The 12482-nt window shown below is 46.9% G+C and overlaps 1 protein-coding gene across 1 annotated transcript in view; it reads right to left on the bottom strand.

The window, feature by feature from the left end:
* Positions 1-12482, bottom strand: part of Cap2 (cyclase associated actin cytoskeleton regulatory protein 2) — a 127818-nt gene that overhangs the window by 100316 nt on the left and 15020 nt on the right. The window contains exons 2-3 of the mRNA XM_078020577.1: positions 4346-4467; positions 456-556 (exon numbers count right to left, since the gene is read on the bottom strand). Coding sequence (XP_077876703.1) covers positions 456-556; positions 4346-4466 — 222 coding nt within the window. The 5' untranslated portion in view covers position 4467. The remainder of the gene's footprint in view (positions 1-455; positions 557-4345; positions 4468-12482) is intronic.

Genomic DNA, 12482 nt, shown 5'->3' with positions numbered 1-12482 from the left:
AGAGGGGCCTGGTGACAGAGTCAGCGCAGCCAACGTCTCTTTTTTAAAACACAAGCCAAGTGGCCCTCGGTCCTGTGCCCAGCACCCTCCGTGGCTTCGTCCCGCTTGGAATAAGACCAAATTCCTTACTGTGACTAACGGGCCTTCTGGGGTGGGCCTCCTGTTCTCTCTCCCCAGCTCACCTTCTCCCTGGCCTCCTGCTCCCAAAGTCCCGTGAGGCTAAGGCTTGGCCTCTCCTGTCCATTCCTGACCTCCCAGCTTCTAGGACCGTGCCCGGCAATGCCCCATCAGCAGGCGCTGCAGGAAGGAGTGAGCCAGGGACCAACAGTGAGGGGTTAACTACCACCATGCTAGCCAGTGAAAAATAAGTAAATAAGGTCCCATCATGCCACCCGTGTCGTCAGAGGCCGGCTGGCCACTCTGACTCTCCATGGGGAACGGGAGGAACTACTCACGTGAGTGTCCACGTCACCGGCAAGGATCCTGCTGTTCTTTAAGAACTCAGCCACCACGCTGTCCATCAGCTTGTCAAAGGCTTCCACGGAGGGCGCCACACCTTGGGGAGGAACATTTAGTTATTCCCTGGCAGTCTAATGAAGAGCCAGGCCTGCCTTGCACTAGGTAACGTGGCCCACGAACGTCCCCGCCATCACCGCTAATGTGTTCCCCAAGTCATTCCCTGGCTCAACCCCGACGAACGGAGCACTTCTCAAGGGCTCAGGAAAACAGGGTCTTCCACCCTCCTGAGTGGGCACTTTTGCCCACAGCCTCTCATTTTCCTCTCCTCCAGCTCAGGTGGCACCCTCACGGGTGCAGAGGAGGAAAGGGAGAGGCCACAGAGCGTGTGCCCTGCCCTTCCCTGCTGGGGACGGAACAAAAGGCAAATCCCCAAACTGAACTGAGCCAGATTCACCCAAGGCCACTGGACTCTTTTTCTACAGGGACTTGTCCAGGTGCTAGGTCATCCTTACAAATAGCTACCAACTCTTTGTCCTGGGGGCCAAAAAGAAAATGAGCATGGTGGACCCTGGGTAGGGAGGCAGAGACCGCGGACTCCACTCTTCCTGCTCCTTCCTCTGTCCCAGATGGAGGAGAGGCGGCCCTGATGGAAAGGCAGAGACATGGACAGTCCACCGGGTTCTCAGTGCCTGTGACCCTAGAGCTGAAGTGACGACAGCCCAGCTCTGTGTTCTCTCCCTACTTTTTGATCAAATGAAGAAAACCTGGGTCTCTGACTTCCTGCCCCTAAGACTGAGAAACATCATACTGAGAAACTTAGACTTATGGACTGTTGATATCCAAACCCAAATCTAGCATCTCCTTTCTTCTGTTGTATGAATACATCACCCTCACTCATAAAGCTAGAGGAGAAAGCCTCCTCCCCTCTCTCTTATTCCTACTTGCCCAGTTGTACCAGCTCAAAGGGGATGGAAATGTTCTGTACAGCCCTCTGCACCTATAAAGTTCCAAGCAGATGTTGAAACTGTGCTATCTTAAATGCAAAGTTCTTGAGCATAAGAGGACACAAGCCCCAGCTGCCTCACGGGTTCACCTGGAAATGGGTAACCCTGTTTGCTGTCATGGAAGGGGCCCAAAGGTCTCCGCCGAGTATTTAAAGTGGGAGAAAGTTTTGGAAATGTGACAGAGGCCTCTACCTAGCAGAGGGTTCGGTGATGAAAGGGAATATTTTCTAATTTCCTTTCATCACTCTACTCTGCTCACACCTCCTCCGGGCAGCCTTTAATGATCTGTCCTCTCACCAGTCTGCACCCTTTGAGCATCTCTTAATCAAAGCATTTGCAGCTCTGAATAGTAATGCACGGAGACCAAAGGTTCCGGAGGATTAGGACTGTGTATAATTCATCTAAGATGTCCTCGCACCTCGCACCGTGTTTGTCACTTGGCAGGAATGCAAAAGTACCTCTTCACTTGTTAGGCTGGACTTATCTAATGATGGTGAGGGGGATGAGTGCAGAGCCCCACATCATAAAACACGTCACGACACACATAACAGCAGACCTTCGAGCTATGTGTACTATGTATTTGTAATGGATTATGTTCTTTCTAGAAATTTCTTTTAAAGTAAAACATAACAAAACAAAATATTTTTGGTGCTGGGGATCAAATTTGGGGCATACTAGGCAAGTAACTCTACTACTGAGCCACACCCCCAGCCCCTAAATAAAAATTTTTAAAAATTTGACTCTAGGGACTGGGTTTGTGGCTCGGTGGTAGAGTGCTCATCTAGCATGCATGTGGTACTGGGTTCAGTCATCAGCACCACATAAAAATAAAATAAAGATACTGGTTCAATCTAAAACTAAAAGATAAATATTTTTTTAAAAGAATGTGCTTTATTTAATTTTTTCCCCTAATCCTTAAAAATATTTGACTCTAGTTAAATAATAGTAATGATGATGTTTATATTTAAGGTTAAAAAGTTGTTCTTAAGAATTTTTTAAGAATAGAATTTAGGAAGCTACCAACACGTACTAATGAAGGAAAAAAAATGTCAATGATGTTGTTTAGGACTTGTAATATATTCTAACGATGGGCCTCATTGGGACATTTTACTAATTATCTTCCTTATTAATTACCCTACTTCATTTCAAGTAGGATAACAAATTGCTAGCTAAGTTGTTTTAGAAAATCTTTGCTTTAATAAACGGTTTGCAATGATGTGCTATATTAGAAAATATCTGTTTAAACACCAAATAATTAAATTATGTCCTCCAATTTTGCTAGCCTATTCATTTTCCCAGAAAAATGATCTTCATCAAGAAAGCACAAAATTCAGTCTACTACCCCTCTAGATGCATAAGATTCCAATCGTTGATTTGATTTTTCTTTACTCAAGATTTTTCTTTACTCAATCCTCAGAGGGTGGGTTTTGGCTATTTTTTTTTTTTATCACTCACAGACTTTACATTTGGGGTCAGCAACCTCAGGGAAATGTCTGTCCTGGGGATGAGGTCAGGGCATAATGAAACAAAGTTACTGAAGAACATGAAAAGTATTTTCTTACCAATAAGACAGAGGAGTCTCCTAGACCCACTGCACAGCTAACAAAGACTAAAAATGAAACCATGAATGTGTTTCAGTGGTTGTGGAAAAAACTTCCAGACCCCTGGCAGCCGGCCTGCAAGCCCCGCCCCTTCCAATTCATTCAGGGCATTTTAATTTTCATTGTGTTCAGGGGGAAAAGACAGCCGGCACATTTGTGCTCACCCAGTCATTCCTGTCCCCTGGCATGTAACACAAGGCACAGCTCCAGACACGCCCGAGATGCTGGAAGCACCAATGGAGGTCTTCCCTGGGGAAGTGGATTCGGAAGCCTCCTCTTCTCCCAGGCTTTTCTCAGACCTCCAAAAGCTGACAGGCTTCAAAATGGGTCAGATAAGGAGGAGGCGCACGTGGGACAGGAACAGAACTGCCATGTTAAACACAGATTGCCCAGTTAAATCTGAATTTCAGAGAAGCAATGAATAAATTTCTAGTATAAATATGTACCATGCAGTATGCCCAGGCAGTATTTGGGACACATTTATACCAAAAAAAAAAAAAAAATCTTCTTTATCTGAAATTCAAATTTAACTCGTGCCCTGTATTTTCATTTATTAAACTGCAGACTTAGACAAGAATGAAACTGGAGAAATTATTATAGATAATTGGAAGAGTCTGCCATATAGGGTACCCTCTTAGAGAAAGAGTTTTTTTTGAACCTACAATTTTTAGGAATCTTTTTTGTTTAAATGTGGTGTTGGCCTATAGTTTTCAAAGAGTGAATAGGCCAGGTGACCATGGGAGGTGGCCCTGGCACATTTCTCAAATTTCCCTCCACATCAGACTGTCTTCCCTCAAAGCTGCAGTTCCTAAATGCAAGGACTTGTCTTAAAATCAACATCCGCAGGATAATTCCTTCCAATCACGTTGCCATTGAGAACATTTGTTTCTTTTTTCTTTTGATCATCACTTTAGATAATACAGCCATCGAGTATTGGAACAGCCGTATAAACACTAAAACCAAGAATAATGACATTTGGCACATGGATCTCTACTCTTAAGAGGCACCGACGTTGGTAAATTTTTGTGGACTGCAGGTTGAAACTTTTAAAATGTTATTACTTTTCATAATGGGTGCAAAAAATTTGTTCGTATTTCTGGAGAAAGAAAACTCATTTTTTTCCTTCTCTTTTTTCAGAGGCAGCGTGTTTATGGCCACACAGAAAGGAAGGAGGAGGGACGGTGGCAGCAAGCAGGTGGACTGTTATCTGGACAATGAAATGATGAGGACAAAGTTAAGTGACCCACACGGAGACCAGCCATGACGGCTGTGCGGCCCTACCTCCATGGACGCCGTTCACCTCCCCGCAGTTCCCAGGAGGCTTGTGTGACTCCGCAGACAGCTGCTCCAGCCGGCAGACGGCTCGCTCCAGTCTCTCCACCAGGCCCTGCATGTCTTCCATTCTAGAAGGACACACACACAAAGGGAGGCCACGTGTGAGCACCAGGGTGACACCCTTACACCTGCCCGCAGGAGGAAAATGAGAAGTCCTCTGAGCGGCTTGAATGGCCGAAAGACCATCGCCACACGTCGGGAAAGTACATGAAATTCAAGAGAACACCAAAACTTGCAACAAAAATAAAAAATTAGCAAACAGTTGAAAGCTTATTTTCTACTCAACCCAGTGCTTTTTACATGACGTGAAAATGAACACATCAGACACACCATCCTCCTGTACCTCACCCTCCAGCCCCTGCTCCGTGCCTCCTCGTTACAAGATACGACTCAGACATGGGGCCTGCTTAAACGCCCACAAGCACATATCCCCAAATTGATATCGCCAACTCTGGCTCTGCTGAATGGTGGGGGAATATTTTAACTATTTCCCACAATTCTTCCTGGCAAAGCATTATTCCCCAGGGGCTGCTAAACCCATGGGTAATCCTTATTTACTGAGTAGTGAGAAAACCAAACAGCCCAGCACAGAACTGAATTTATGAAACTATGTGCCATGAAGGGGGGAGGAGAGTCCCTCCCCAAGGCCAGTTGGTTCCAGTGGGTTTCTATTGCTGAATTAGTTTAAATGAAAATGATCCTGAGTGGTGGGCGATTTTTAACGAAGAATATTAGAAATGATTCTTTTCCTTGGATAAGGCTGCTGGCTATTTTTTAGTAAAATTTTGTGTTAGGTGTGGTGGATTTTAGAGACAGGCTCTTTCTTCAGTTACTCAGTATTCTTGCTGGAACAAATAGGAATTGAAGTGGACTAAGGGATGGGGGATAAAAAGTGGGATTGGCTAGCCATCCCTTCCACTTCTAAACAGATATGTCTCTGTGTGTATTTATTTATAAACATGTATGCACACATATTTTTATGTATTTGCTTGTTTATTTATTTTTTGGTACCAGGAGCACTTAGCCACTGAGCCACATCCCCAGCCACATCCTGAGACAGGGTCTCGCTAAGTTGCTGAGGCTGGCTTTGAACTTGTGATCCTCCTGCCTCAGCCTCCCAGGCCACTGGGATTATTACAGGCATGCACCATAATTAGCTGACCCAAACAAATATTTAAATGACTATACATGGGGTAAGTATGTTAAAATTATTGGTCTTAGAATTTACATTTACATTCCTCTGGGGAGTGGAACCCACTCTAATTCAGGCGGTTCCGAGAGCGCCACTGTGTAGGCACCGTGACCCTGACCACACCCACTTATGACCGCCTTTGGCACAACAGGGTAGATTCCCAAAGAGAATAAAATGGGCCTCCTCTGAACGGGTGCCTGGGGTTCTTCTCACTCTTAAGAACTTTCCGAGCATTCCTCTGAGCCAAAGAGGAGCACTCTGCTTCTCATCCAGAGCTGCGGCTGCCCCGGGCATAGGAAGCGGGCACTGCTCTGAGATGGGCAAACATTTCATTTCTCCTGGGAACCAGGCTAATGCACTGCTGCTGGGCTCTGTATGCCACGCGCCTGGGGTTTCAATACCACGATGACGCGCCACTGCGTGTTTCCAGGGCAAGGCTCTGCTCATCCAGACGTGTGTGCCTCTCTGTGATCCTGCCTCCAAATGCCAGTCATCGGATTCGGAGGCAGGCTCACTGCCTATTTTGGAAAGTCATCTCTCTGAAAACTGCCGGCAGCGACTCTCAGAATATGGAGCAATGTTCTCTGCACGGCCGAAACCCGCATCAAATCCTCAGGGGATTCAGAATTAGACATCTCTCATCTATTCTTCTCCTCCTCACGTCAGAGCTTTTGATTCCATCGCAATAGAAGAGAGAGGGGGAAGAAAATAAAAAGGAAGAAGAAATTGAATTGAACCCTTTACGTAATCTTCTTGCAAGGGAACAGGGTATCTTTTAGGTGGGTGAAGGCCATTTGAGAAAGGATGAAAGCCCCTCGCATCTTTTAATAGTTGCCCATCTGTTCACAGTTATCTCTGTTCCCTGTTACCCAACTTGCCAAATGTTACCGCCATGGACTTAGTCCTGACAGGGGGGGGGGGGGAACGCGTTTGCTTTGTTAGCAAGCTCCGGGCCCATAGGAAAGCGCCAGCCCCCGCCCCCCAGCAGCTCACAGAGGGAGCGGCCCTGGGAAGGGCCTGCTACATTTCACACTTGAGCCTGCCATCTCTGAGTGCTGCCTAATCAGACCCCCTGACAAGACCCACACTCACACCCTCTAATGGCGCTCCATATGGTGAGAGGCAACGGGACTCAGCCCGTGAGCTGCGGGGCTGGGCAGATTGCTATGGAATGCAGTCTAACAGAGACTCAGATGTCCCTCCGTGTAAAATCACCATGAGCAAGACCCAAGTCTTGCCCACGGCTTCTGAAGAGACCGAAATGTGGCTCATACGATGAAGCTCGAAAGGGTTTAAAGTTTTAGAACAGGTTCTATGAGAAACTGAAAAATAAAAGAAAGAGTATACCAGGGGACATGCTAACACCTCCAAGAGGCTGCTGAGGTCCCAGCCCTCCCCTCCATCTCCCTCTCTCTCTCTCTCTCTCTCTCTCTCTCTCTCACACACACACACACACACACACACACACACACGCCCTCCGCTGCTGTCGAGACCCTCAAGAATGAGGGAAAAAACAGAGCTGCAGATTTTCCAAATTCTTCCCGGGCACTTCCATCTGCCTTGGCTTTTCAAAGTGCATTTAGCCAGGTTTGGACAGGAGCCAGGATCTCAGAATGAGGCTGAAGAAGCACACGAGGTAGGCAAGGCGGATGCAGGCAGCAGGGGCAGGATGGGGCAGGAGTCAGAGCGAGGCGGCCTGGGGAGTCTGCACAGGAGCAGTGTGTGTGTGTGTGTGTGGGGGGGGGGCACGGCAAGATGGCTGGAGGGGAGAAGCCTAAGGAGCCGAGAACAGGAAGCCGCATTGGCAGGTGGAGAGCCCAGAGACTCAGCCTGGTCCTGCAAGGCTCACTCATCCCCTTCATGCACCAACCCGAGGCGAGAGCTTCCATGACCTGGGGCTTCGGGAGGATGCACGCGCAGCACACCACTGCAGAGGGCCAGGGTTGGAGAAGCAAGAGAGGGAGCCTGGTGCTTCACGGCTTTCTAAGGCTGTTTAAAGAAGCGAGGGTTGGGGGTCTTCTTAATTCCTCCTTTGGTACCCATTTTTGGGTGTTCTCTTTGGAGTTCCACTACGATGAGAAGCCCACCCACCCTAGTTTATCTCCTTCTTATTATTACTTGCGCTTTCCTCACTTTTCCTTTTCTACCTTTTTTTTTTTTAATGGATGCATACTATTTGGACCTACTTCGAGGTGACAGTGTGATAACTCCGTGCGTGTTTGCCACGTGCAGTGATCACACCACTCCTTATCATTTAGCATTCCTCTGTGTTTGGAGGCCTGGGCTCCTCTCTCCCTGTTCTTCATTAAACAGATCAAAGTTGGTTGTCAGTTATAGTCACTCTACTGTACTGTGGAAAACTTGGACTTATTCCGCCCATGGAACCACATTTGGGTGCCCGTCATCCAACCTCTCTCCCCACCCCCGCATCCCAGTCTTTACTAATCATTATTCCACTGTCTTCTTTGAAATCAACATTTTTAGCTTCCCCACATTTAAGTGAGAACACACGGTACTTGTCTATGCATCTGGCTTATTTCGCTTAGCACCAAGTCCTCCACTGTCACCTGTTTACCACAAATGACAGGATCCCATTCTTTTTTATGGCCAAATACTATTCTAGTGTGTATATATACCTTACTTTCTTTATCCATTTCTTGTTCACATATCTTGTCCTTTTTTTTTTAAAGTTTAATTTTTTTTCATCAAAACTATACATGAACAGAAAGAATCAACAGTTCTACATGTCTCCTTTTTTTTTTAAGAGAGAGAGAGAATTTTTTAATATTTATTTTTTAGTTATCAGCAGACACAACATCTTTGATTGTATGGGTGCTGAGGATAGAACCCGGGCCGCATGCATGCCAGGTGAGCGCGCGATACTGCTTGAGCCACATCCCCAGCCCGGCTCCTTTCTTTTTTAATTTATTTTTTAAATTCTCTCTCTCTCTTTTTTTTTTTTTTTTTTTTAGTGGTAGTCGAACACGATACCTTTATTTTATCCGTTTATTTTCATGTGGTGCTGAGGATCGAACCCAGCGCCTCACACATGCTAGGCGAGTGCTCTACCTCGGAGCCACCACCCCAGCCCGTGGCTCCTTTCTTTTTAACGGATACATAATAATATTAATATATTAATGGGATACCATGTGACATTTTGACGTGTGGATACACTGCACAAGGCTTAAGTCAGGTTAGACACGTTGATCTCCTCAAATATCTATAACGCCTTCATGGTGACATCAGTCAATGTCCTTTCTTGCAGCTTTTCAGGATACAATGCACATGATTTTTACACAGGTGTCAGGACTAAGCCCATGGTGGTAACATTTGCCCCTTTTCTTTTCTTTTTTTTTTTTTGTCTCAAGAGTCAACCATTTTCAATTATTGTATCTATTTCTTTTGGCAACCACCTCCTTGTCTCTAAATAACATGCTTCGTCCTGTGTCTGGCTTATTTTTCTTCTGTTGTGGCACTTTCCCTTGAGTTTCCACCCAAAACTCGAGGGTTGACTTATTTCTTGACAATCCCCACTAACTACGCATCTGCAAAAGGAAATCTCACGATCCTCCCAATTGTGTCCCGATCCTCCCAATTGTGTCCCGTCTCCGTTTTTGTGTGACGCCACTCAGCATCAGCACACGGTGCCTGTGCGCACTGAGCCCCGAGGTGTACACAGCGGTCAGCTTTCCATGCTCTGCACGTCCTATTTCCCCAAAGCGATTACTTCCAGCTTCCTGGTCCCTGTGGACCTCACAACAGCTCACACCCCACCTCTTCCTCCTGCTCTTCCCCTGGCTCTTCCTCCATTCGACGGCGCCAACACACCTGGGCTTCTCTAGACTCCTGGGACACAGCTCTTCTGCATGTTGCTCCGACTGGCTGTCCCAGCAGGTGCTGCGCATGGTGACCCAGGCCACTGCCCGCTCCAGACTAGGGACTTCCCTCACCTCTCTTAGGCTGTCTCACCTTTTCCCTGGACTCTGTGACTTTTTCTTTTCTGAGAAAAGAAAAGAAAGGTCATATTTTTGACCTGCAAGATTGAAAATATCTTTTTGACACTTGATCAGTGGTTGAGCTGAGGACAGGATTCCGGGCTGCAAGTTTCCCTCAGAATTGAAAAGGGATGGATTTGCGGCTTCAGGGTCACTGGACTGCTGCTGAGAAGTCCAAAGCCCTCTGACTCTTGACCCCTTGAGTGCACCCAGCGTTTTCTTTCTGAACGTAGATTTGGAGTCTTCTCTCTGAACACTAGGACGATATGCTTTGTTGTCAATATATATTTTCTTTTCTTTCAGGGGTGGAGTACCAGGGATTGAACTCAGGGGCACTTGACCACTGAGCCACATCCCCAGCCCTATTTTATATTTTATTTAGAGACAGGTCTCACCGAGTTGCTTAGCACCTTACTTTTTGCTGAGGCTAGCTTTGAACTTGCAATCCTCCAGCATCTGCCTCCTGAGCCACTGGGATTACAGGCGTGTGCCACTATGCCTGGCTATATATATTTTCTTTATAAGTGATTTTCAAGAGGCCCAGAAAATGTGGAAGGTGGGTCTTGCATGTTGTTTATCTCTGAGTGAGTTTATAAACCAAGTTGTTTGTTTCCAAATACTCCATACACTTCAGAATGGAGCCAGCCAGTATTCATTAATATGCTCTCTTGGAATAATAAGGTATCCTAAGAGAAAAGATGGCTATTAGTTTTTAAATGTTCTGCCTCATTGATCATTTTACAAAAACCATCCTCGAAACCATCCAGAATATTAGCTCCTAACACCTTCTGATTCCGTGTCCAATGTCCAGTGTCACACCCCCAGTGCAATGACCATGCAGAAAGACTCAGAGAGATGGGGTTTTTATCCTTCTCCATAACAATTCCAGAAGCAGAGAGTTCCACACACTTTCACACAAAGTCTCAAAGGTCTCGCTCGTCCTTAACCTGGAAAGTACAGAGAGGCCATGACTTCGGAGTCAGACATACCAGATGTGTCCTCTGGCTCTTGTCAAGCAGAGGATTATGAGAAAAGAACTTAATTTTGCTTTGCTCCTGTCACTACCCATACATAGACTTGCTCTGAGACATAAAGATGCACGTTAGCTAATGCTATAAGACACTCCACCTCACTGTCCCTCCGTGGCAACAGTCACAGTATTGGGAATGTTAGGCAGTCAACGAGAAAGTCCCATCAATGGAAGACACTTCATTTTTTTTCCTCTCCATTTACTTACTCTTACAACATTTGTGAGATTTTCTCAAGTCTGTGTGTAATGGTTATAGAAAGTGATCAATGTGGTGTGTGACTAGTATTTTGTATTCTCCTCGTAAGTGTTTTACGACTCCCTTCTTTTCTGTGGTCCTCCACAAAGGACCCACGCACAGCCTCGGTGGAACCAGCTTTGGAAACGAGCATCCTTCATCCCCATATCGCATCCAGACCTGCTCATGCTCAGTGGTGAAGGTCTGCCCAGGTTTTCCCTAACTGGTTCTGATCAGTTATAAATCCGGCTTTCAGAGCTGCTCTGAACACTGGCCCCCGTGCGACCCTGTAAGTGGCGAGAGGCCCAGAATAAGCCCAGTTGTCTGGACTTCCTCCCCAGCATCTGTCAGGCATACTGTCCAATTAAGATGCACCCTCTGCTTCCTCTCCTATTAGCACCTGTCCACCTTCCTCCCCACCCCAAGGAGCCTGGTCCAGAGCTTTCCATGAGCTGGGGTCGGATCTCATTCTTCTCTGACCCTCCTGCTGGGTCCAGCATGGTGCCATATGCCTAGAGGAGTCTATAAATGTTTCTCGATTGACTAATTAATTGGCTACCACTCACTGCCTTTTCCTTGCCTGCCCACTCTCTGGCGCAATCCCAGATGGGGCTGCAGGCCAGATTTTCACAGGAGAAATTTCCATTGAAAAGTAGGCATTAGATTAGTTTTTCCCACTTGGAACCACAGCAGCTTCCTCCTCCGGTGACTGAAAGAACAAGCTTGCTCCCTCCAGATAGAAGCCTCTCAGTCTTCCGGGGCTCCTTTTGCTTTAGGATTTCCATTTTTAAAACAAACTCCGTGTTGTTCAAAGGGCTCTGTAAATTCCTCACAGCGAGCTCCTGAAATAACTAAAGGGGAGAACATTTTCGCGTTCATAATAAAAGGTTTCCTGATTGTGGGTTCAGAGTGCTGCTCACCAGGTCCAAGATGCCATCCGAGATGGCAAAGGAGGCTCAGATACAGGGGTTCTGAAGTCCACGAGTCGAAGATTAAGCAGGAAAAGACTGGAAGGAACAGGAAATCGAAGACTCCCAAACCTTTTCTCCCAGTGAGTGCAGGCAACTGGTTCAGAGGAGAACTCTGCAAAAAGTCAAGTCACTGTGGTGGTTTCTTGGGAAGGGCACGGCAATTCAAACACATTTGTTCAGCTACCATGAAACCACACTCTTTTCCGATGATGTATCAATGACTGCCTTTCTTTTCCAGGAAACCATCACTCCTGGGAGTCACTGCTCTAGCCAGGCTTAGGGGACGTAGGGGAGAAACGGGCATCACAGTGTCCATCCACCTGTCCACTGGCCAGCTCAGGGACCACGTCTGCTTTATTCAGTCAGCACCCACCCTCGGCTAGGCATGCTGCTCACGTTTAAGAGGCTGGAGTCAATTGAAGTACCTCTCCTGCCCCGCTGTGGTGGGAGGGAGATGAGAGCAGACCCCACTCACTCACACAGGGAGCAGCTTCCCCAGGACCTGCCTTCCCTTCCTGGTGTTCACCTAACTCTCCTGCAGAGCATTTCTGGAGCCGGCTTCTCACCAAACAGCAAACATAGCTGCTGCTTTAGTTAGGATCTGAAACGTCCCTCCCCCCCCAGTCCCCGTTGGAGGCCTGGTTCCCAGTTTGTGCACCA

The sequence above is a fragment of the Ictidomys tridecemlineatus genome, chromosome 8 (genome assembly GCF_052094955.1).
Source record: "Ictidomys tridecemlineatus isolate mIctTri1 chromosome 8, mIctTri1.hap1, whole genome shotgun sequence".
NCBI classification, from domain to species: domain Eukaryota; kingdom Metazoa; phylum Chordata; class Mammalia; order Rodentia; family Sciuridae; genus Ictidomys; species Ictidomys tridecemlineatus.
This window is presented reverse-complemented; position numbering and strand designations above follow the sequence as displayed.